Source organism: Poecilia latipinna, unplaced genomic scaffold (assembly GCF_001443285.1).
Source record: "Poecilia latipinna isolate Pla-1442-1.1 unplaced genomic scaffold, P_latipinna-1.0 Scaffold1332, whole genome shotgun sequence".
Taxonomy (NCBI): domain Eukaryota; kingdom Metazoa; phylum Chordata; class Actinopteri; order Cyprinodontiformes; family Poeciliidae; genus Poecilia; species Poecilia latipinna.
In genome coordinates this window covers 58601-81972 of record NW_015113948.1, presented here as the reverse complement: position 1 = coordinate 81972, position 23372 = coordinate 58601, and the positions used below count along the sequence as shown (strand labels likewise).

General features: G+C 38.5%; 1 protein-coding gene across 4 annotated transcripts in view; it reads right to left on the bottom strand.

Moving 5' to 3' along the window:
* LOC106961754 (zinc finger E-box-binding homeobox 1-like) overlaps positions 1-23372 on the bottom strand; it is a 106117-nt gene that overhangs the window by 51583 nt on the left and 31162 nt on the right. Inside the window, exon 3 of one of the 4 annotated variants that reach the window (XM_015055713.1) lies at positions 14828-14893. The exons of 1 other annotated variant lie outside the window; for it this stretch is intronic. In XM_015055713.1, the coding sequence (XP_014911199.1) occupies positions 14828-14852 (25 nt within the window). In that variant the 5' untranslated portion in view covers positions 14853-14893. Of the gene's footprint in view, positions 1-8609; positions 8860-14023; positions 14358-14827; positions 14894-23372 lie in introns of those variants that run through there. 2 more of the 4 variants (XM_015055711.1, XM_015055714.1) reach the window with 2 other exon arrangements.

Here is a 23372-nt window from a genome sequence, read left to right as displayed (position 1 = left end):
GAATAAACCGGCACAACACTGATTGGACAGCATGGAAACCAGAGCAATGAGCTCATCCTGCACCAGTACTTCATGGAAACCAGCAATGGAGGAAAAGGCACTGGTGAATTTAAAGATGTAAAAAAAAAGAGTATTCAGGTTTAAAGGGCAGCACATTACCTTCTAAACATCACGAAACAAAAACAGGAGACTATATCAGCCGTGTGTGACCAAAACTACTAATCGTAAGAGCAAGGAAGCGCCACTTGCTGGTCAGACACACACACACACACACACACACACACACACACACACACGCATCCAAATACACACAAATAAGAGCAAATAGCTCAAACAGTGTCCACTTTCATTTTCTGCTTCAATGATAAAAATATTCCCCAAATGGAGAGCAGAGTGAAAAGACGGAGAATAAATCATTCTGCTGTGGCTCTAATCTAATTCTCTGCTCCTCCACTCCCACCTGTCCTGCCGCCGCCGCAGGTCTCTCTGCAGCCTCAGGAGTGTCTTTAGCAAGTCAGACCGCTCCTAACCCACCTGTCCATCTCCCATGATTAATTTCTCCTGAGAACAGTGGCGCTGCTCGGAAGTCTCCTCCCATCCTACTGTCCCTTTTATATTCTTCAGCAGAGCTTTTCCTCATTTTACTGGTAAAATGCCAGAGAATTTAACACACACTGTTTGAAAAATATATCCTGATTTAAGTGTGTCTTTTAGGTTAGGGCTTAAACATTCATGCCAAGCTTAAAAACACAAAAGAGCCAGTTACCAGCATTAAGTTTTACACTGTATTTGAAGAGGTTGCGACTAACTAAAACTTGAGACTCCCTCTAAAAACGCTTATAACTGTCTGTCTTAATGGTTTAAACATCAAATTTACCTTGATATCCATTCATACACACAGTGGAAACCATCTTGGCACTACTGCTGAAGCCAACATCCACAGTTTTCTTCTTTTACACTCTTGAAGGTTCAGCCAATGAGCAGCCTGGAAAATGGAAGGTGCTCCTGGATTGGATGGTTTGCAAAAGCCAGCGAGAAGCGACTCAAGCAGCATTTCAGCTTCCAAAGCTGAATTTTCTCTAGAATATTTCTAGATGTGCTAAAACAAATTACAATAAAAACATTATTCTCGCTGTTGTATTATTTTCCCAGGAATAAGAATAATTATTTTGGGGCTTCAAACAAATAATTAAATAATGTTTTTTTTGTGTAAATTTCTTGAAACTGATATTTTTCCTTAAGGTTATCATGCCAGGTTGGAATCTAAAAGTAAGGTTTTCAAGTCCATTTTTAATATACAAGCCCTGACAAATTGTCTGTGTTATTACTGTTATTGTTCTGCCTTGGAGATCTGTTCTAAACTTAAACAGAAGTGAATTAAAGCCTTCCCCCCACAGGCTGACATCCACTTCAGTGACCGACGCGCCTGGGATTCCTGCTGTAACAGCGCCCTCTCCACTCTGTCTTGATATTGTGCCTGGAGGCAGGCGGCAAGCTCTGAGCTCAGTTTTTGATCCACTTTGCCTCTCAGCTGCAGAAAAACAGAGAATGGGGCTTGCAGGGGTATGCAAATTTTACCGCCACCAAAGCAGAGGAAGAGAACGTTCCCACTGGCTGAGTGTGAGGGACTTTTCTCCTTTTCTCTCTCACAACAACTTTCAATGGGACTCTTTCTTCTGACAAACAGCGGCCAGCACCGACACGTCCTCCACACACACTCCGGGATCAAAATTAATACCTCAGCTTATGGATTCCACAGTCAAACTGAGACTTCATGCATTCAGGAATGTATTGAGTAGCTTCACCACAAGGTGGCTTTCAGAGAGCTGAGGTAAAGGGTGCAGCTGGGAGCTTCTTAAACACATGAATATTCAGGTTCCTTATTTAAATGAGCAGAGCCACATCTAAGAGTTTGGCTGTTCCTCAGACTGCAGTTCTGGTTCTGTATAAGACCTGCTGTAAGCGAGGGAGTTTTTTTGTACTTCCTTTCTTATGTTCCACCTGTATTTCCCTCCTTTTGCTTCGTAAATTATTTATTTCTGAATTACCTCCAAAGCTTACAAATGACCACAATCATTATAGGGTTTCATGAAAAAAAAAAAAAAAAGTTTGACATTTCTAAAGAGAGCTGAAGTCAAGTCAGAAAGAGACACAATTAGTTGCTCTTGGTTTCGTTTTAAATCAGAGGGCAGCGCACCGTTTCCCTTTCACCTTGACTAAAAATAAGCCTGACGCTGAGCGTTTGCAAGTCACACCTGCACAAGCGGCCAACACGTCTGAGTCGGGAAACGCTTCGAGTATCTGTCCCATGATCGTTTCAACTTCATGAATGTTCGCATTGCTTTGCTAAAGTATTCACACTACTTGAACTTTCACATGTTTTGTAATGTTGCAACCGCTAGCTTCAGTGAAGTTTATTGGGAATTTGTGAGACCTGGAAGGAAAATGAAACATGATTTTACATACTGAAGAAAGTGGAGTGTGTATTTTAATTTATATTCCTGTATTCTGATTACACTAAATAAAATTCAGTGCCTTTTTTTGCACAGCAGTCAGCTAATTAGTAAACACAGTATTAATTCAGGTGTTCTGTGAAGGAGGTTTGCTAAAGAACATTACCAACCAAATATCTTCATAACAACCAAGGAGCATAGAAGACAGTTCAGGTTTGTTTACAGAGACTTCATAATTCATTTTATCTGTTGTTTCTGTTATTTTATTTATTGTAGATAATTAAAATGTCTTCCAGTTCCAGTGTTAAATGTTCACTAGAAAGTTTATTAATCTTTGAAAATGTGTTCTTGCTTTACTATGCCGTTATAATACTTGAAAATGGTCTCAACGCAACAATATTATCATTTATCACAATAACTTTGATGTTAGACTGGCAGTTAGATGCTAGACTGGTCCATGAAGCCATCTTTTCAACTCTTCTGGGATTTAGGGTCAGAGTTCATGTATTATTTGAGCTTTTGAGAGGCTGACTAGCTGCTACCAGTTGTAAAAGCACGACTACAGACTATAGTAACTCTGGAGGAGATGTAGAGATTCTTCAAGTGGAAGAATCTATTTACAAGGCAACTGCTGTGTATTCATAAATATGGCCTCTACTAAAGAGAGGCAAGAAATCTCACTTATAGGTTGCCACAATTCACGTAGGGGACGGCGCAAACATGTGAAAGGAAGCGCTCTGGTCAGAACAGACCAAAATTAAACTATTTGGCCTACATTCAAAACTATCTCTGCACATCGCCTTAAACACTCTATCCCTGCAGGGACACATGGTAGCAGCAACATCATGCTTCTGGGACGCTTTTTCCAGCCGGGGAATTCTGCAAAATTCAGGTGCTGAAAAACACTAGAGACTGAGACAGAGGTTCACTTTGAAGCAGAACAAGAAGCTAAACAATACAGCAGGAGAAAAACATGGAATGGTTTTGATTGAACAATATACATTGGTTAGAAAGGCCCAGTCAAAGTCTGAGCCTAAATCAAATTGAGGATCTATAGCAAGATTTGAAAACGAATGTTTACAAACATTCTCCATCCAATCTGACTAAGTTAGATATATTTTACAAAAACAATGTGTAAAAGATTCAGTATTGCGTTTCCATTACAAATGTGTGCAAAATATTTTGGATATGCAGCTAATGTTGAAAAAGAACCCTCACAATTTCGCAATTGTGATGTTTCTATTAAATAAGAAACGCAATTGAAATTGCTGCATGTTTTCATTGCAGCTTTGCGAAATACACACATTTTGATACAGCTGAAAACCCACCTCATCCTGGCGCAAAAACTTTTTATCAGCAAACATACAGCGCATTAAAAAACTGGCATGTTTCCATTAAGCAAATGTATTTTCATAATTCTAATTTGCGCAATTTTAAGGTCAATGGAAACACAGCTACTGTCTACATGTGTAAAGAAATCTATGATATCAAGTACTGACTCTGCGTGACTGACACAAACGCACCACGCGCTTTTCAAAGGATTGTAAAAATGTTGAAAACTGTCACTTTCTTTTAATGTCATAGTGTCATAATTATGCAGTGCTTTCTATTGCCCCATCACATAAAATCCAAATAAAGAAGTTAAATGTGTCGGGGGATATGGTTGCTTTTGCAGAGCAATGAAGACGTTTTCTTGGGAACAGCTTTCCTGAAACACATTAATAAAAAACAATTGCAGGAAGAACATAAATATAATCCAAATGAGAAAACTGGGCCATATTTTCCTACATGAGGTTTCATCCTGATGCGTTTATCCTTATCGGAGTTTACGCTGGTTTTATCTCACTGATACACAACAGCAACACTGTAACTGCTGACTTCTTTTACCTCATGGTAATTAATGCATGTAAATCCAAACAAAGAGCTTGTGTTGTTATGCAAAGCCTCGAGGAAAGTAGCAGTTTCCCACATTCATCCTCAAATCCACAACACACACACACACACACTTTCCTCAATTAGTCAAAGCAACAGCATCGCTGGCCCCGATGCTCCGTCCCCTCCAGACCATAAAAGGCGATGGGGCGGGGTCAGTGCTGACTTAGTGAAGACATCCTGTAGTGCTTTGTCATTCCACAGGCCCATTTATGCAAAGGAAACATGCAGCAGCCCCAGGCTCTCCAGCATGAGGAGAAAGTCATGAGGACGACCACAGATTACAGATCAGTTACAAACCACTGTTATACACACATAAATACTAACATAACCCAAATGGAACATACGTGAAAACATTTAAATCCAGCATTGTATGGGAGCGAAGGAAATACTTATCCAGGATAATACTACAATAACATTTTGGATTAATGTAGCAACATTTGCTAATGAGAGCACAAAGGTGAGTCGAGTCTGTGGCAAATCATGTTAGCTGCAAATATGCTCAGCGTTCCCTCTGAGGCAGGACATTCACATGACTCCTTCACACTGTAAAACAGCTGGAACCAGAGAACCCCAGGCTGGAGCACAGCCACTCAGAGACGGAGCTCTCTGCTTTCTTTGAAGAAGGTGTTTTAATAAATCTGCTCTGCAGAGTCAGACTGTTCAGTTCAGGTCTTAAAAGCTGAGTCAAAAGAAATGCTCACAGGCATTTCTTTTGACTTTATAAAAAAATATTTTTTAGTATTTGTTTAAATTTTCACAATGTCATGACACTGGTATGAGAAAGATAATTTGTGAAAACACTGAGCTCATCTCACCATGTGGCGCTGCTAATGAGCAGCGCCACATGGTGAATGATCAGGCTAGTTAACATGGTCACCGATAAGAGAGGATAAACGGTTGTCCTGTAACGACAGGTTGGTTCTCTGCCATTAGCACATTAAGCATTGAGTACATGAGGTTGATTGACAGCAGTAAGACCCTCCTCCTGGCTCTGATTGGAACTGGTACACTTTTTCAGACGGCAATAGCAGTTAATGAAGGAGGTGGAGGAGATCAATCTTTTCACAGATTATTTGTTTCACACTGTCTCAATATGGTGACAGTTCTAACAAATACTTTAAAAACATAGATTTTTATTAAAGTTACATACTGCAGGTTTAAACATGGCAGTAGAAAAAAATATGCAAACCTTGAAGAGTGTCTTCCAGCTTTAGGAGCAAGATAAAGAGAACATATAGTGAAAATGTTCCTTGTCTTCCACTCAAACCACAAATTGATTAACGTTTTATTAACATATTATCTCCTTAATATGTTAAGGAGATTGGAAGAATCTCTAAAAACCCGACAATGCTGAACTTTGAAAAAAACAAAACAGCATGAAGTCCAGAACCAAAACAGGAACATAAGGAACAACAACAGATCCACCAAGTAAAGTTTTCACTTCCTGTGGACAGATGGCGGTATGGAGCGGCGTTCTCGCTGACTCCTGACACCGAACAGCTCCAGCCTGGGAGTAGGCCGCTTTGTTTATCCTGTAAAGGTATGTTAACACTAGGCTGCATTCCTGCAGGCCCTAAATTGCAGTGTAAGATTACAGCACAGTCGAGCCTGCATCCATGCGCAGACAAACACGGAGCGCTTTGAAGGCGCAGGATGACGAAGCCGTGACCGCCAAGACGTGACGTTGGGACGAATGTCGACACCTTTAATTTACAGCAGAACTGCAGTCAGTGAGTTTCCTGTTAGAATAACACAGTCTGAAACCTGGAGGGTCTGTCTCAAGTTACAAGAAGGTCTGTTACAAGAACAGGAAATATATAATGGTGAAAATGAAGCGAAAAGATTCTATTTTGATGTGTTGACTTTTTAAAATAACATTTGAAGAGCGCGAAAGCAAGAACCTTTTCCTAAATACAAATAAAAGTGAGCTAGTCAGCTACGCTTGTGACCTTTTCCCCTGTCCTGTGGCTCTTTATGGGCAGTACTTGGTAAATTAGTGTAGACTAAAGTATAAAAACACAGTTTAAAAAAAGGATCAGCAGATAAATATCATCCATTGCTTTTCTCATATTTCTCACTTGTTTAAACTGCATTTCAATACAGAGCAGTCAACGTTTAGCTTAATTGCAATATCCTCTGCCCTCTGACAAGCTACAAGCTCTGCACTTATGGAAAACCATCAACTAATGTTTTTGTAGCGGTTTACAAAACTGCTGTGTCCAGCTACTGTTGCACAAAAATGAAACTAAATCCATAAATGCGTTTTATTCAAGCATAATAAACTTTTTATCTTACAATCAGAAACATGCCAACAGAAAGTTAACCTTTCATATCTACTTAGATGGCAATACATAATTTTCTTTATAGCATTGTTTTAAAGAGGCTGTTATGAATAAGAGCAACATCTTCCCTTTCAGTTAATGAAACTCTGTTAATAATTTGTCAGGTGTTAATAAATTCACAAACTTGCTGTAAATTTTCACTGACAACATTACATAAATTTTTTATGTAGATGTTGATGCTGTGGGCAAGAAGGATCTCCAGTAGCAGTCAGTCTTAAACCAAGGGTCTCTGCTTACCCACCTCCCTTGCTTTGGCTGCTGCTCTAAATCTCTGTTGCATCGTAACAATCCAAAAGTAAAAAAAAGTAAGAGGAAAACTATTTTCAGCTGCACAGAATTTGAGACATGTGGGAATTATTGTCCAAAAAAGAAACATTATGAACAAACGTCCACAAAAAGAGAAAATCAGAACTAAAATAACAGAGTTATTCCAACAAATGTAAAATGGGAAGACATTACCGGCAGAAAAAAGCACCTTTACAATCAGAGTAAAGCCTCTGAATCTGAAATCATTGAAGAATGATCCAGGTCAGTTTGGATCATCTCCATTGTGTTAGATTATGAATCAGAGGTGAGAGAGAAACAGGAAGTATTAGCATGGCTTCTGGAAAGTCCACTGAATTATTTCACAAGCAGTTTCTGATTTTATTTTATGGTGAGTTAGAGGTCTGCACACCTGTGCAATCTGGAAAGGTGCAGTACAACATAGAGGTACTGAGAACAGAAAATTACTGACTAATGTGGAAAAATACTGATAGACTATTAAACTAATCATTAGTTCCAGCCTTACAATTGCTTAAGAGTTGTTATTATCAGCCACATCTAGCTTCTAATTTAAGATAAGCACAGCAGGAGTCTTCTTAATAACTTTCCAGCAGAGTTCAGTAACCTTTGAGTATGTAGACAGATTAATTTCATTTGTTGATAATATAAAGTGACCTGAGGATGTGAACTGCTGAAGCTAAAAGAAACTGCAGCTTCTGAGATATTCTAGCTGGTATCAGCAGCCGTTTGCCTCATTATGGTGATGACTGGCAGGGGGTCTTGGTACCATTAGCACAGGCTAATGAAAATCAAAGAGGTGCTTGTGATCAAGCTGCCTGTGTCAGGTAGAATCAAACTAAGACAGACACACGTCTGAAATGAGGCGGGCTGAAACTGAGAGAGAGGAGGAGGAGGATGAAAGCGCTGCGCAATGATTCACACACACACACACCAAACACCTTTTGCCATCTTGATTGTGCGCCTCGCTTTTTTACCTCTCAGAATGAGAGGTACAAAAATCTCTTTTAGTAAGAAAATAACCGAAATCAGCTGGATGAAAGGAATCAAATCGAGATTCGTCGCTCTTGGTGGCGATAAAATCCAGTAATAATCGGTGAAAATACACCTTTATAGGTGTTGCATCACCTTGCATACCTGGCTGTCTCCCGTCCAGGAAAAAAACCCCACCTTCACTGCAGTAACGGCACTGACCGCCATTCCCTCCAGCTAAACCAAATTGCATAACGATTCATCGCAGCACAATAGATCTACAAGGAGATATTTGATAGGGATGCGCTGCTATTTTAGCGCTCTGCATGAAAAATAACGGAGGAATAACCACCTTATGCACCGTTCATTTTCCACAGCAGACACACACACGCGCGCATACGCTCAGATTTACACGGAGAGCATGGGGTGCACTCGACCAAACGGGGCAATCAGTCCACAGAAAGAAGCACATAAAAGGAGAGATAAAGCATGCACAAGTGGGTCAGAAATGCGATAAATCCCGCGAGAACAGAGGGAAGCGAGCATCCAAGCGAAGCAGGCATGGCACACGGGAGAGGGGAAAAAAAACTACCAAAATAAAATAAAAAAAAATCCATGTCTCTACCTGCGCAAGTTGACATTTGGAGCGCTAATCCTGGCTCGTCGGGAAACACAGAGCCTTTTTAGGAAACGGTGAGAGGATCCTGAGAGCCGCAGGTGTTATTTGTGTTTATTTCTAGGCCATTTGTCCGCCCCGCTATCCGCGTTCAGGTAAACATGATGATGATGGTGGTGATGATGATGATGATGATGGCTCCTGTACAGACGTACAGAGTCACCGTCGTGGCGTCAGCAGGAGGGGGAAAAAAAGGTGCTTTCCAGCCTCTCTGCTCAAACACACACACGTATACACACACAGATAACGCTTTAAAATGATCTAAAATGTCTATTTATGGGCTTTTATTATTGGCTGGAGCCGAGAGGAGAAGAGGACAGGTAAGAAACGGTCCAATGAGAGGCTCTGACTCAAAAAGGTCGGCTAAATTTAAAGTTATTACACAAAATCCTATTTATAAAGCTTCCACTTCAGTACAGAAATAATCCGACCTACAAACACACATTCCGAGGTTGCTTTAGTGAGAATTTTATTACCTCTAACAGAGACATGGACTCAGTATATTTTTCTGTGGCAATATTTCTTGACTCCTTAACAAAGAATTATAAGATTTCCTAACGTTCACAAATCTGAAATTATTCTGGACTTCATTCATAAATTTAAGCAAAAATAATTACTTTAATTAAAACTGTTTGAGCACATAGTTTGCTAACTGTAGATGCCAACCTTTATAGGCGTGATAGCCGACACGAGAGCTGCTCAATATATCGCAAACATATCGTCAACTCAAAATCAGTATTTGCAATATCTATATTCCAAAGGAATATTTGGAGTGCAATATTTGTTGCCTAATATATTCCAAGTGCTATGACCTTGCATTTTTCAGGCTAATGTAATATTTAGCTGGTTGTACAGAGTATCGGCAGAAGATGCTCACAATGGACTCCAATGACATAGCCCGAAATGCTAAAGGGAAGTGCTAAGGAACATCTTTATTGGTAGACCAACGCATTTCGCCTTGCGACCTTCATCAAGGTCATTCCAGGGACAATGACCCAGATAAAAGCCACAAGCCGAAACGTGTTGAATTACCAATATAGTTGTTTCTCAAGGTGCTTTCACACTTTATAGTCCACTAGACTTAGTTTGATTTGGAACTAGCATTACAACATTTACTGCATTTTCAACTGGTGTGGTTCACTTTCACACTGCACTTTCACCAAGAATCACTGATTGAAACGACAGGAAAACTTCTGAAGAAGACAACTTTCTTCTTCACAAAATGTAAACAAAAACAAAATGGTGTCAGATTTTAGCAGTTCTAGGATTTCTCTTTTGTCTTTGGTAAAAGACCACCAGTCATTTTTCCTGCTAGCGCTAGAGTCATATATTTGTCTTGGTTGTATTTACCCAAAATGCCCTGCGCTGTAGTCCAGGTCCTGCTTTTGGAGTAGTCTCCAGTCTGCACCAGAGTTCACTTTAACCAAAATGAGACCTAGGTTTTTAGGTGGACCAAAGTTTGCTTTTTTAGCCCGCTTCAGAGTTCAATTACGCATTCACACCTCTCAAAACGAACTGGACTTTCTAGGCAAACAAACTAGAATTGAAGTAAAATGGACTAAACAGGGCTGGTGTAAATGCACCCTTAGTACTTCAAGTGTTGCTGAAGTCTTCACCTTACAGGCCCTTGAACTTTCCTCCGAAACTTGGGAGTCGGTGAAGTTGTACCAGAAAGGTTTTGGAATACAAAAAAAGAAAAAGAAAAAACTGTGCAAGATTTTCTAATATCATGTAGCTCTAGGTGGCATTTCCTTAGTTCCCACATCACCAATTTTTCCACACAGTCAAAATCAGTTTTTTCTCTATTCACAAAATAGAGAAGTAACCTTCTTTCAGCTGGCTGACCTCTGGTGCACAGCAACAGCTGGAGAAGAGGGGTGCCACATTGCTATGCACGCATAAAGCAAGAGAAAATTTCAGTCACTCCAACAAGTTCTCTTGCGCTACATGTTCCTTTAAGAACCCCTACAAACTGGTGATAAGCTAGTGACTAATTGCTACATCAATTAATAAAAGACATAAAATGCATTTTACTCCTTCCTTAAATCTAAAGGTGCCAATGAAAAGCTTGTCACTTCACCTCCTTGCAATTTTCTACCATTGTACTTTCAATCTTTTCATACTGAACTTTTTTGGGCATAAATTAAGCTATCAGCCATGGAAATCATGACTCCCTTTCCAATCATACGGGGCATTTAATACCCATTTTGTTAGCCCATGATTTAAAATAAATGCCTTCATTCTACTCTGAGTCTAGTCAAAGCAATGTCAATAAGTTAGCTTTGAAACATATCATCAAAGTCACATGACACGACTGAGGCGACATCATTCAGGGGAGGGTGTGGTCAGCATTAAACATGAGGCTGATCCCTAAAATACAGAGTTAACGATGTGCTTCCAACATTTCTATTACAGACATAATGATGTAAAACATTTATGACCTAATGGACTCAAATACACACAGGTCACACCCTCACAGCATCCATGTGAAGCAAAGCTGCACAAAGTACAAAGTTGCAAAAACGTTAAACAAAGCTGTACAAAGTAGATAAAGCAGTAAATTGGGCTTTCATTCATTCAGATAACACAACCCTGAAAGTGTATCAAAGTAAATGTGTTACTGGTGTATGTATATAAAGCCTGATTAAAAGTTGTGGTAATTTATTGTATGTAAATATACTTAGGTTTTAGACAGAGGCATTCAGATTGAGGAAGATGGAAGGAGGACAGGATGAGGAGAACTACAGAGTAACACTGAGGAATAAAAAAGGCAGAGCTCAGCTGTGAGGCATGGAATATCAAAATCTACTCTCCCACAAAAACACTGCAGAATGGAAAGGCAGCAACAGTAATCGTATGGTCAGCAGAAATTTTGCCAATAAAACTTTGCCCCATATTATCAAACATCACACTTAAAGTTTGTTTGTGGTCATCGACAACAAAATAGTGAGCTGACTTTCACACAACATCATAAACACTTGATTAGTTGAGGTCACACCTTGAGAAACTTAAAAATGCCTGACACTTTGGGCTCTGACCATGTAGTTACAAAAACCTAAAAACTGATGCTTCTCAGTAACTTAAAACATAACTGAAAAGAAAATTAAGTTTAGTAAATAAACTTAAGAACACAGCTTTATTACACAGAGCGATATAGTTCTGATGCTTACTTCTGTTAATTTTGATGATTATAGGCCACATCTAATTGAAACTCAAAATTCAGTTTGTCAGACAATTACATTAAGCCCATATAAAATAATTAAAAATATATATTTTTTAAAACAAAATGGACAGATCAGAAATATGGACAACAAAGTCTTATGATAATTTGTGGAATTTATTGTGATCACAGTCAAAGTGGAAGAAGTGTTTGAAAATGTATTACCATCATGATTGTCTTTTTGTTTATTCTTCTGTCTCTACAAACAGCCTGAGTGCAGCAAACACAAATACCGCTCTAAAAGTGAACTTGCCATATTCAGTAGGCTATTGAATGCACAATTGTTGCATTAGATCATATTGTTAAATGTAATTATTCAATAGGTGCTTTCATGTCACTAAAATTGGAAAACGGATAGTTCAAACTGCAAATGTAACAATCCCAATCAAAGTTTTGTGAGTCTGAAAGTTGATCAAGCATTATGGATTATTTTATCATTGCCATAATTTTTCTCATTTCCACGATAATGATATGTACAATAACTGCCCATCCCAATGTCTCATACACCTTCTTTTCTTACATTTTTTTCTTCCACTAAACTTTCCACTAATATCTTTGGGGAAGGCAATCAGAGTGCAGTCCAGTTTCTTTATCAATGACGTTTTGTTGCCTACCCTCCTTATCAGTGTCAGTGGCAGCTGAATAACTGTCAAGTCAACAGTTCCTTGATTGTGTTGTAGGCCCTAACATGCACATAACATAACTTTTCTGTATGAATAATACTTGTTTTATTGATCTTATGTAACATTATCTTCTCTGAGAAACTGAAATATGAGTTATTATTAGCTAAAAATCATAATCATCAAAATGATCAAAATAAATGTAATAAATCTTCAGTATTTGAATTGAATTTTTAAAATGAATTATTGTTTTAAATCAAAAACAATGCTATAGTTGTCAACTGTTTTAACCACACACTCTTCTGTATCAGTTTTATGTAATATGCAAATTTTCAGAGAAACTAAATGATTGACTGTTTATGAGCTGTAAAAGCATCAAAACTATCAAAATAATTTGATATACAACATTTCATGAATAATAAAACAACATTTTTTTGTATTTAATTGCTGAAATAAATAAAGTTTTAATGACATTCTACCTTATTAAAATGCACTTGTACAACCTTTTTGGGGAAAAGTCTACTATAAAGTCTGTATGATTAATGAAATTACAAAGGCATAATAAATATTAAAATTGCAATAACTGTACTTCTGTGTGTTTTGCCTAATTAAATGTGTAATATCAAGAAAATTGTACTCCAATCTGTCATGAACTAGTAATAACCATGCCATGTGCACTAAGGATTTCATAATTAAAAAAAAGACAGGTGAAACTGAATCAGAATGCATTTAGTGACATAAACTTTCTTGAACCACTTAAAGAGGCTAAAATCCAGCTTTCCTTACAGTTTGCAGGTGCACAGAGCAGAGAACTAAAAATGTCGCCTTTTAAACAACAGCTATTATAGTTTCAACTCTTACCTCAACAAAGCCAACATGTGTTGCTGCAGTTGTGGCAAGCAAGGCGGGGTGAAGAGGACATAGAATAAACAATCCAACTGCACTGAACACAGCACGAACTCCTGCTTTCTCAATTTACCATGCGGCCATAAAAGCAACACAAGACGAAGTTCAATCATTTTGAACGGGAAGAGAGGAGAAAGCTTCTGTCCGGCCCGAGGTGGCAGCAAGTTAGCATTGCAACTAACCCCGCAACAACCTCGCCCTAAAAATCACTAAACTGCAGCGGGCCACGTTGTTACGTGAAAGCCCCTCAACCTGCCGCCAAGTGTTGCTGATCGGCGAGAAAGTGCTAAAAAGGAGCACCAGGAGCAAAGATGGGTGACAAAAAGTGAAGGAAAGTGGAGGATACATCCGAGAACGAAGCGCTCCTCGGGTTATTCTAACAGGCGGATAACGGTTCTCTAACGGCCAGGCGGCCCCAGAGCACCGCTAGGCGGAGAGCAGAGAGAGCCCAGCCAGGTATAACGGTACACCACCGCACTCATTCGCCCGTCAAAAAGTCCCCGAAATTACCTCCAACTCGCTCCCAAAAGTCTCCGGGAGGACTTTAACGAGCGAGAAAGCTCCCGGACAGCCCGTCCGGTCCCCCTAAAGGCGGTTTGAGTGGACTTTGGACTTACCGCTGCTCCTCCTCGGGTTCGCCTGTTTTCTGCGCTTACACCTGGGGCCATCCGCCATGATCCTCTCGCTGGGTCTGAAGCGCAGCCGTTCCGCGAGTTACCTCCTCCCTCACCCGCCTCCCTCCTACTCACCCTTCCTCACCCCCCTCCCGTCCCTTCCCCCACCTTAGCAAAAAACACCTGGTTTGCGACACACCAGCAGCTTTTACGGCTTTTCGAACACCTCAGCACGGCCCCTCCTGCTGGCCGCACAGGGGTGGATGTTCTCCGGACAGCTCTACCAGGCTCAGCCCGCTACCAAGTATGATCAAGATGCAAGGTGGATGTTGTACAGGTGGACATGAGGAAATGTGGGAATAAAGGGAGGTGGAAAGAAAATACTAGCTTTACTATATTGGTAGAAATTATTGTTTAAAAAAAAAATCTATGAGAACTAAAAAAGAAAAGAAAAAAATAAAACAGTTAGAGAAAATGGGAAAAGTTAAAGAAAATGGTTTGTTTAACTAGGTCTCAATAATTATAAAATCAATTCAATCAAAACCAGTTTTCTCATATTTTCGTACTATATAAATATGAGCATATACACATATTGATATTTTATTTCTGCTAATGATGAAAACTAATATAAACATATTTAATTTTATAGATACTGAACATTTTTCATTAACTCACATTTCTAATAGATAGATAGATAGATATTGGAAATGACAGTACAGTTCATATATATATATATATATATATATATATGTATATGTATATATATAAAAGAAAGTATTTTATGACATACTTTAAAACCAGACCCACCTGGAAAGTTACTGAAAAGCTCCATCTTGATCTCATCTCATCACAGCAGGTTATTCCAATTAGATCCTAAAAAAAACACACACAGTCATGTTTGTGATAGTAAGCGAGAAAATAACTTTCTAGACATGCTTCTCATTCAAGTGGTTAGCATGTAGATAGTATGCTATGGTTGCTATGGAGACTTAGTGCCACCAAGATGTCTTTCTGTGTTGCAGACCTTATGCTGTGATTTTTTTTAAAGATATTTTTATCTCCTTTCTCATCCTCTTGACAATGAATAGGGGCATGATTTGAACCTCCTTTGGGTTAGGGTTATCACAGTTCCAGTTCTTTTACACTTTTGCTGTGTTGATCTGACTGTACATAGTGTCTCGTTTACACAAGACTGTATTTTTCTGTCTTACATGATATGTTTCCTCATGTTTCCCAATTTCAAGAGAGGCCAAGAAAACAAGGAAACTATAAAAACAAAATAATCTTTTGTGCAGTGTTTTCTTAATAAAGTGCAAGCAATTATAATTTGAGAAAAAAAATCTAAGCAACATTTTTAACAGTAGAGTTTAAGGAACTATAACACAAGAAATAAAATTTCAAGAGGGAATCTGAAACCAAAGTATTGATCTTTTCACTCTATAGTATCAGTCTGAAACTAATGCTGAATTGGAAGCAACATTATTAATATTTTGTATGTATCCGCCCCCTTTAACTCTTATCAAAAAAAGTTTAAGATTTGATCTTTATTCTATATTCTACCGGTGATTACTTAAAACATGTCTTTAGTAATGTGAGACTCTATCTTTTCAAATTTATTTCAAGTAAAGGCTTTCTTCTTATTTCAGTGTAAGGTTATGCTACTCCAATAAAATATGAATCTGTGTTAAGGCTTTTCAAGGCTGCCTAAGCTCAGGATGTTACTTTAAACAAAAACAAGGTGCAGAGTATTTCCTCTGAGCAGGAACAGAAGATCAGGAGCAGTTTATGGAGGGCCAGATGAGGGGCCTTTAAGGTCTGGCAGAGCTATTCTTGTACCTGCCGACGATCAGGTTTCTGGTTAAGACGTAGCAGGTGCTGAAGAAACGCCACACATCTCTTTAGCTAGCAAATCTCTGCTAGACGTCCTGGCAGTGAATGAACATCAGGTGGGCTCAACAAGAGAACACGGAGCAAGAAATAATAACCATTGCTAAAAGATGCTCCATGCTTTCCAATCTGACGATAGACTGAAATGCAAAAAATGTTTCATGTTGATGTTGCAACAGAGTGCAACAAATCTCTTAAAGCCCTCATCTGTTGTTTTCAGCCTAATTAGAGAATTTTAACTGTTATCTTATTGTGCTGGTTATATTTAATCAAAAATAGCTTCATAAATGTGACAACATATTGGGGCTATTGTAGATTGAAAGAAAATTGCAGTAGATTTCCACCAAAAAAAATCTGAGAAACATTTCTGGGTTTGAAAACTTTAAAATTTGCTAGAAAGATTTTAGTATTAATCACAGACGTTTTCTAAAAAAAACTTGAAAAGTTCTAAGTTTGAAGAGTTGAAGTTTGCTATAAAAATTCAGATATTTTCTACAAAATTTCTGAATTTCAAAAGTTTTACATTTTTGGCTTTTGAAACTCAGTAAATTTCTAAAGCGTTTGACTTTTTATACTCAGAAATTTCAAAATCTTTCTCAAAAATTTCTGAGATTAATCAAAAAATGTTTTTAGTTTTTTTCTAGCAGATTTTCAGCTTCTCAAACTCAAAAACTATTTGAGGTTTTTTTTCTCAGAAATTTGCTCTTTTTTTCTATCTACTATGCCGTCGTACATGATAGATCAATAAAGTATGAATTAAAATCAAATGTTGAATTTATGAATAACACTTCTTTCTAATATGTTGCAATAATAAGATTTTCTGATGCTTCTTTACAAAACCTAATCTAATACATATTCGCGTACAGATTCAAGAGAATAAGTTGCCAAAACCTCCGATGTTTGAGTCATAGCTCAAAACGCATGCTTCCTGTCATTTGTATAATTAAGGCAATAGGTAATGCACTAACAATGACACTTTGCAGCTCCTACAACTTCATATTGGTGCCCAGCCAACACATCCATCAGGTCAAACTAAGCCCCTGATTCAACAAGCGACTCTACCCTCTTCTGCATCAGTAATGCTTTAATTGAATCTCTCCCTGGCAGGATATGAAGCGCTATAGAGTCGCCCCCCCTACCCTAGCCCCCGCTACATCACAGCATCTCTGCAGGCCGCTGCTGCCCTGCTGCCTGCAAAGTGAAAGGGGAAACGGACGGCATTATTCGATGCTAATTTGGTATTGACATGAATAGCTTCTGGGCTGAAGAGGCTTTCCCCTCTTTTTAGTGGTTTCATTCTTATTTATGCAGAAAAATCCTCCTCTATGAAGGGTCAGTTAGCTTACAGTATAAGCATTGTTGTTAGAAGAGCTGAACCTTCAGGCTAAATTCCTGTTTCTTTGGCTCCTCAGGTGTTTCTTTTGTCACACGTCAGGTAAGAACTAAACATATCTACTAATGACTGACATGTAAGAATTAAAATCTCACAAACCTGTAAGTATTATTTAATTCCAATATTTTCAGAATATAAAATACATGAATTAAAAACTGATTTCCATCATGCAGAATCTTTTTTTTTTTAGATTCCTGGAGAGTAAACTAATGTTGTATTGCTGAGACTTTTTTTAATTTTTTGTACATAAACAGTGGCAACATTTTAGCATCTATTTTCTTCAATTTTAGCAGAACCTCTTAAACTTTTAATCTGCTGACATTGGTTTGTTACCATGAATAATCAGCTCATCAGGTGAGAACGAAAAGTTGCAAGTCCCTTTGAAATGCTAATAGAGGGCTAACATCCAGAGCTGACCTCCAGTAGTGATCACAGCAGTGCTAAAGCTGTAATAAACCTGCATTAGTGCCTTTGATGCTCATCTACTGTTCACACTCAAATGTCACCTGTTGGTCATAATATGTTTGCCCTTTGAATTAGGTGTGTCCTTCCAGGCTAAATACTTCCGTTAAAAATTGAGGAACGTGTTTGATGTGATGACCTGCCTAAAGATGCAGAGTTTCAAACCAAAAATATATAAATGAACCAATACAATCAATTAGCTTCCCCTTTGCTGTCCTGTGCTACAGCAGGCCAGAGAGGAGCAGTGACCAAAAGATGAATAATGTACTTTTGTGTCAGGATGACTAATGCACGTACAGATCACTTGTCGGGATCTGTGTCTGGGGAGATGATGATAATAGCGAGTCCTCTCACGGAGATGATACAGCAGGAGGAGAGAGATTATTTTTTTATGTCTGGGGCATTTTTCCCATTAAAGGCTGCGCAGCTGCATCTCATTATGAATGAAGAAACAATGTGAGCTTGAACTAAAGGAAAATGTCAGTGAGGAAATGTTGATATTACTTGAAAAAAAGTTTCTTTTTAACCATGAGTTTACACAATCCTCTTTACAGCAACTCATTTATCTATGAGATAAAGCTGCAAAATGTAACTTCTACAAAATATGTTTTTAGATATTTGCCCAAACTATCACCATATTGTGACATTTCAATATAAGACAGATAATCTCTGAAAAGATTGTTGTTCTCCATCTCTTCCCCGAGCTGTTATTGCCACTCCCAACCAAAAACAACCAATCAGAGCCAGGACAATCAATCAAATCAATCAAATTTTAGTTGTATAGCACATTTTAGCAGCAAGGCATTTCAAAGTGCTTTACATCATAACAAACACAAAAACACAGAGTCATGCAACATAGAATCAACTATCAAAACATTACATTAAGTCAAGTGCCGTCATTAAATTCATAATTGATTGTTTCAAATACAACTCTAACCAGGTCAAGATTTAAAGGACGAGGATCTTAACGCTGTCAATCAATATCATGTACTCACTGCTCAATGTGCTAACGATAACTAGCGTTAGCATTCATGTCAGGCTATGTTGCAGGGGAGAGGGATCAGAATGGGAATGATTGACAGCACTAAGCCCCTCCTCTTGACTGTGATTGGTTGTTTCTGGCTGGAGTGGTTTATTTCTACACTTAGTACTGGGAGCACTGGGAAAAGACAAAGGAACTAATTCATTTATTTATTATTTTTGATCAAACTTACCAACTGCAGCTTCAAAGATAACTTCACATGTTTTCTAAAACTTTTTAAAAAATTTTCTAATGCTTTTTCTGAGCCTTTTTTTGTTGTTATTTAGTTCAGGTTGCAGCTTGCTACCTGAGATAAGAACAATGTTTGATGAGTCAAAGTCTGCAGGTAAACCAAGGTCAGTTTGTTCTTTGCTCAGTTTGCTAAAAGAAACTTTCTTTTTGTAAAAAATATGCAAGAAACTTCTTTTTTCCATATTTTTATCATAAAAAATTCTTGACAAAATTCTTAATTTCCAGGATTATTCATCCTCTTTCCCTTTCTGTCCTCTCCTTACTGTCCTCTCTACCTTCAGTGCAGTTTTCGACTTCCCTTTCTTTACTTACACCATCCTTTTCTCATTTTTTATCTCTCCTTTTCTCTCTGATACAAAGAAGCCTGAGCCCATGCAAGTAAAGTGGATTGAGGATTAGCTTAACCAGCGTCTCATCATACAAGAGTTGCTGAAATCTGAAAACCTTAATTGCCAACCGGAGCTCACATCCTCGGCACTATAAGCTGGACATGATGAGGGACCTGCTGCTGTTTCTGAAATTCAGGGCCACAAAGCTCATTATGCTAAGTTTGCTGATGCTGATATGTTGAAATGCCACAGTGGCACTCAAAGTAATTAAGAGGTAGATTCAAGACAGATCCTTTTGATTCAATCTGACTGAAATGGCCTCAGCAGTAGATGAAGTAATGATTAAACTCTGTTTTAATGTTTATAATGACTTGAGTGATGGGGGACGATTCGGAATCAACAGCACGTTTTAAGAAAAGTTTATCTGTGTAGCACATTTCAGCAACAGTTCAAAGGGTTTCACATAATAAAGCATAATATGGTCACCAATTATGAATCAACCAAGTTTCATAATTGGTTAGTTTGACATCTCAGTCGCATTCCTAATGCCAGTAACAAAAAACATGTCTGGAGTGTTTTAATGCTTTAAAATAGCATAAATCAAGAAGTATTTAGGGTTTTTCCCCTGTAGGCGACATTGTAAGTGAAAAATAAAATGTTTTCCTGTTTTTCCTTCAATATTTTTATTATGTGTTTAATAAACGGTGGTGCAGGTGTTGGCGCTGCTGCCTTGCAGCTTTCTTGGGTTCTGCATGGAGTTTGCGTGTTGTTCCACATAAATTGCCTTTAGGTATGAGAGTGTGTGTGTATGATTGTGTGCCAGTCCTCTGCTCATGCATAATCTCGTCATATGTCAAGTACTTGTCAAGCTCCAAACAAAAAAACCAAAAATGTTATCAATTAGATGAGAAACACGGCTCTTCCCTGGCAGCGGAAGCAATAACGATTAGAGGGGGAGAAAAAAATAATCAAAATGAAGAATAATATGCTATGATTTTTGCAGCCCTCTGTATTCTAAAGATGTATGGACACAGGACCTAAATCTGCCCGAACACACAATATATCGACAGCTTCCTTGTGCAACATTCATTTCCTGCTCAGCGACCAGGATCATCCTCCCATCAAACCGGGGATCAATAGGCTCATGTCCACTTCAGGTGATGGCAGCGCTGATAACCTGGCCTGTTTGCTCGCTTGCAGCAGAGATAATGCCGAGCCTCCAGCAGCCAGCCTTGTAATGAGTCACATGCAGAAGCAGGAGCGACTGATGTCATTTTGCATCACTTCATCTTCACTGTGGCCCAGACGCGCTGTTTGTGTTTATGCACGATGTGTCTGTGGATCTGCAGCGCACTGTAAGCTTTAATATGTGCACTTCCACACAGTGTGTGTGTGCGTGTGTGTGGAGGAGTGTTCGTCCCGGGGTTCTGCCTGCTGTTTAAGCCCATACCTGGAGGCTGACCTCATTTGTTGCAACGCTGCAGCTCAGGACAGACTGAAGTCACATGACCAGGCCCTGCCAAGTCCATATGGAGCTCAAGCCTCCTGCCACATTTATTCCTCTGTAGCTGCGTTTCCATTACAAATGTGCTCAAAACTTTGTCAATATTCCACTAATATCAAAGAGCACTATTTTGTAATTGTGATGTTTCCATTAAATAAGAACAACAATTAAAATCACACGTAAATAAGGTTGTAAAGAACATGCCGCTCCTTGACCCTCTAACTACTTCCTGTTGTCTTCTTTGTAGTTTTTGCCAGTGACAACATCTGGTTGCTGATTATGTGACTCCTGTGATGCATAAAAAGTGTTTCCATTGCAGTTTTGCAAAATAAATCAATTTCAATTTGGCCAAAAAAAACTGCTATTGACCATTCATGATGTGTTTAGATTAGAAAGAAAGAAACTGTCCTAGTTCAATCATTATGGCAGTCCACACTCCTTTGTTGTTTATATGTGTTGTAGTTTTGATACAGTTTTTAACCGAGGTCTAGATTTCCATCAATAAACTAATATTAGACATTTTCAGAAAAAAAATCTTTCAATTTTCTTTGTGTTTAAAAACCAAAGCATTAGAGCCAAAGCGTACAGCCAGACACTTTTCGTCACAGTGTGTGTTGGCCTTAGCTTTAAATATACCCACAATGTGTTCATGTGTGGGATTATAAAATACTTTTTAGACCAGGCATGCAAATTCTATCAAATTAAACCACCAGCTATGGCACATCCATGAAATTTCCATGTATATCAGAGAAAATGTATGTAACAGGCCGTAAATCAAAAGGATTGTGGCTATATAATTCTTACAGCTGTGATGCATTTAAAGCTAATGCAATCTGAAAGATATTAAGGTTTTATCAGTTTAATATTCAAATATACATGAAACTGAATTTCATTGTAAAACGGGCTGCATACCCCCGTTGTTAAGTACCATTTCTCCTATACTTCCAGGATCCAGCAGAGTAACTTTATATTTTTGCTAAGCACTCCCTCAGGGTCTCAGCAGTGATTTCACCCAGCCTCAGTCCCAGAGCATGACGGGATACGGAGCCATGCTCACTGTGAGCAGTGTAAGCCACTGCGACGACGCCCCGTGACTCATCCAAGTTGACATTATTTAAGATGAAAGTCAGGCTTGCTTCTCGTCAGTAATAACTGGAGGTAAAGGAAGGAGTTCAGAGAAAAGAGAGAAAATCCTTATATTTTATTTATGCAGCTGGCAGAAACGAGAATTACAAGCTGAATTCAGGCATGCAAAAAGACTTACAATAGGCTGAAGGTACAATGTGCATGACATTTTGCATGGGTAATCTCTTTAATCTCACGGAAATTACAATTTTCCAAAGGAATGTCCTGATTTTGGCAGCTTTCTGCTTAAAACATATAAGTGTAACATGGATATGCAGAATGTAATATGCATTAAACTCACTGCTTTTATTTTTGAAACCATCATTTATAACATTGAGGATAGCTTACCGTTTACACTAACAGCTGTGAGTGTATTTAGACCAGGGGTGCCCTTCGTTTGGTCTGGTTGTTTCGGAAAAAGGGATGCATCTAAAAATTGCAGGATAAGATCCCCAGATCTACACCCTTTACACTAACTAACAAGATCTATCCTGGTACCTTGGTAACTTTTCTGTATAATCATCATGAGAAAAAATAGAAAAAGAGGAGCTTAAATGAAATCTCTGTCTGCAAGACTGTAATATCAGATTGAAAAATGTAGAAAAATAAAAATTTTAAAGGAGCAGCATTATGTTTTCCAGTCACAGAATCATTTTATAGCACAATAAAGAAACTGTAATACCTTCAGTTGTTATAAAAATGCTGTGTATATCTCCAATAACTCATAAGAAATTTGAGTTTGAAGTTTGACATCTTGAAATTGGGTCATGTCTCTTTATGAAGAAAAAATAAATAAGAAGCTTCTGCTCTTTCCAAAACTCCGCCTTTGGCACGTCAGAAAGCAGTTCTGCATTAAAGGAGCAGTATTATGTAAAGTTAAATTTTTTTTTAGCTTTACATCATTTGATAATGTTATTCCCTCATCTAAGACAAACCTGGAGTGTTGCCTTGATTCTTTCATGCATGTTTGAGAAATCTTTTAATCTCCATGGCAACCAGTCAGCTGTGCAAAGCGCCTGGGTGGATTTAGTTCCCCCTTTGAGACGCAGCTCCTCATCGGAGAACAAAGTAACAAAGTTTCTTAATTGTGCAGTTTCCAAGAGTCTGAACTTTTGCATCACAGATCAGCCCTCCTGGACTCAGCTCCTTCAGACTAGCCAGCAGCAATCAGCAAACACCTGGTGAAACTGCATACCTACAGAGCTCACTGTGTTAGCTACTTCTCAATGCAACACTGGCAAAATCATTGTTAAAGGTTTAATAGAGGGGCCATGTTGTAATGACTTCCTGAAGGCAGAATTTCAGAAAGAGCAGGAGTTTTTAAAGAGACAGAGGCCCAATTTCAAGATGATAAATTACAAAGTCAAGGTTAAGTCGCA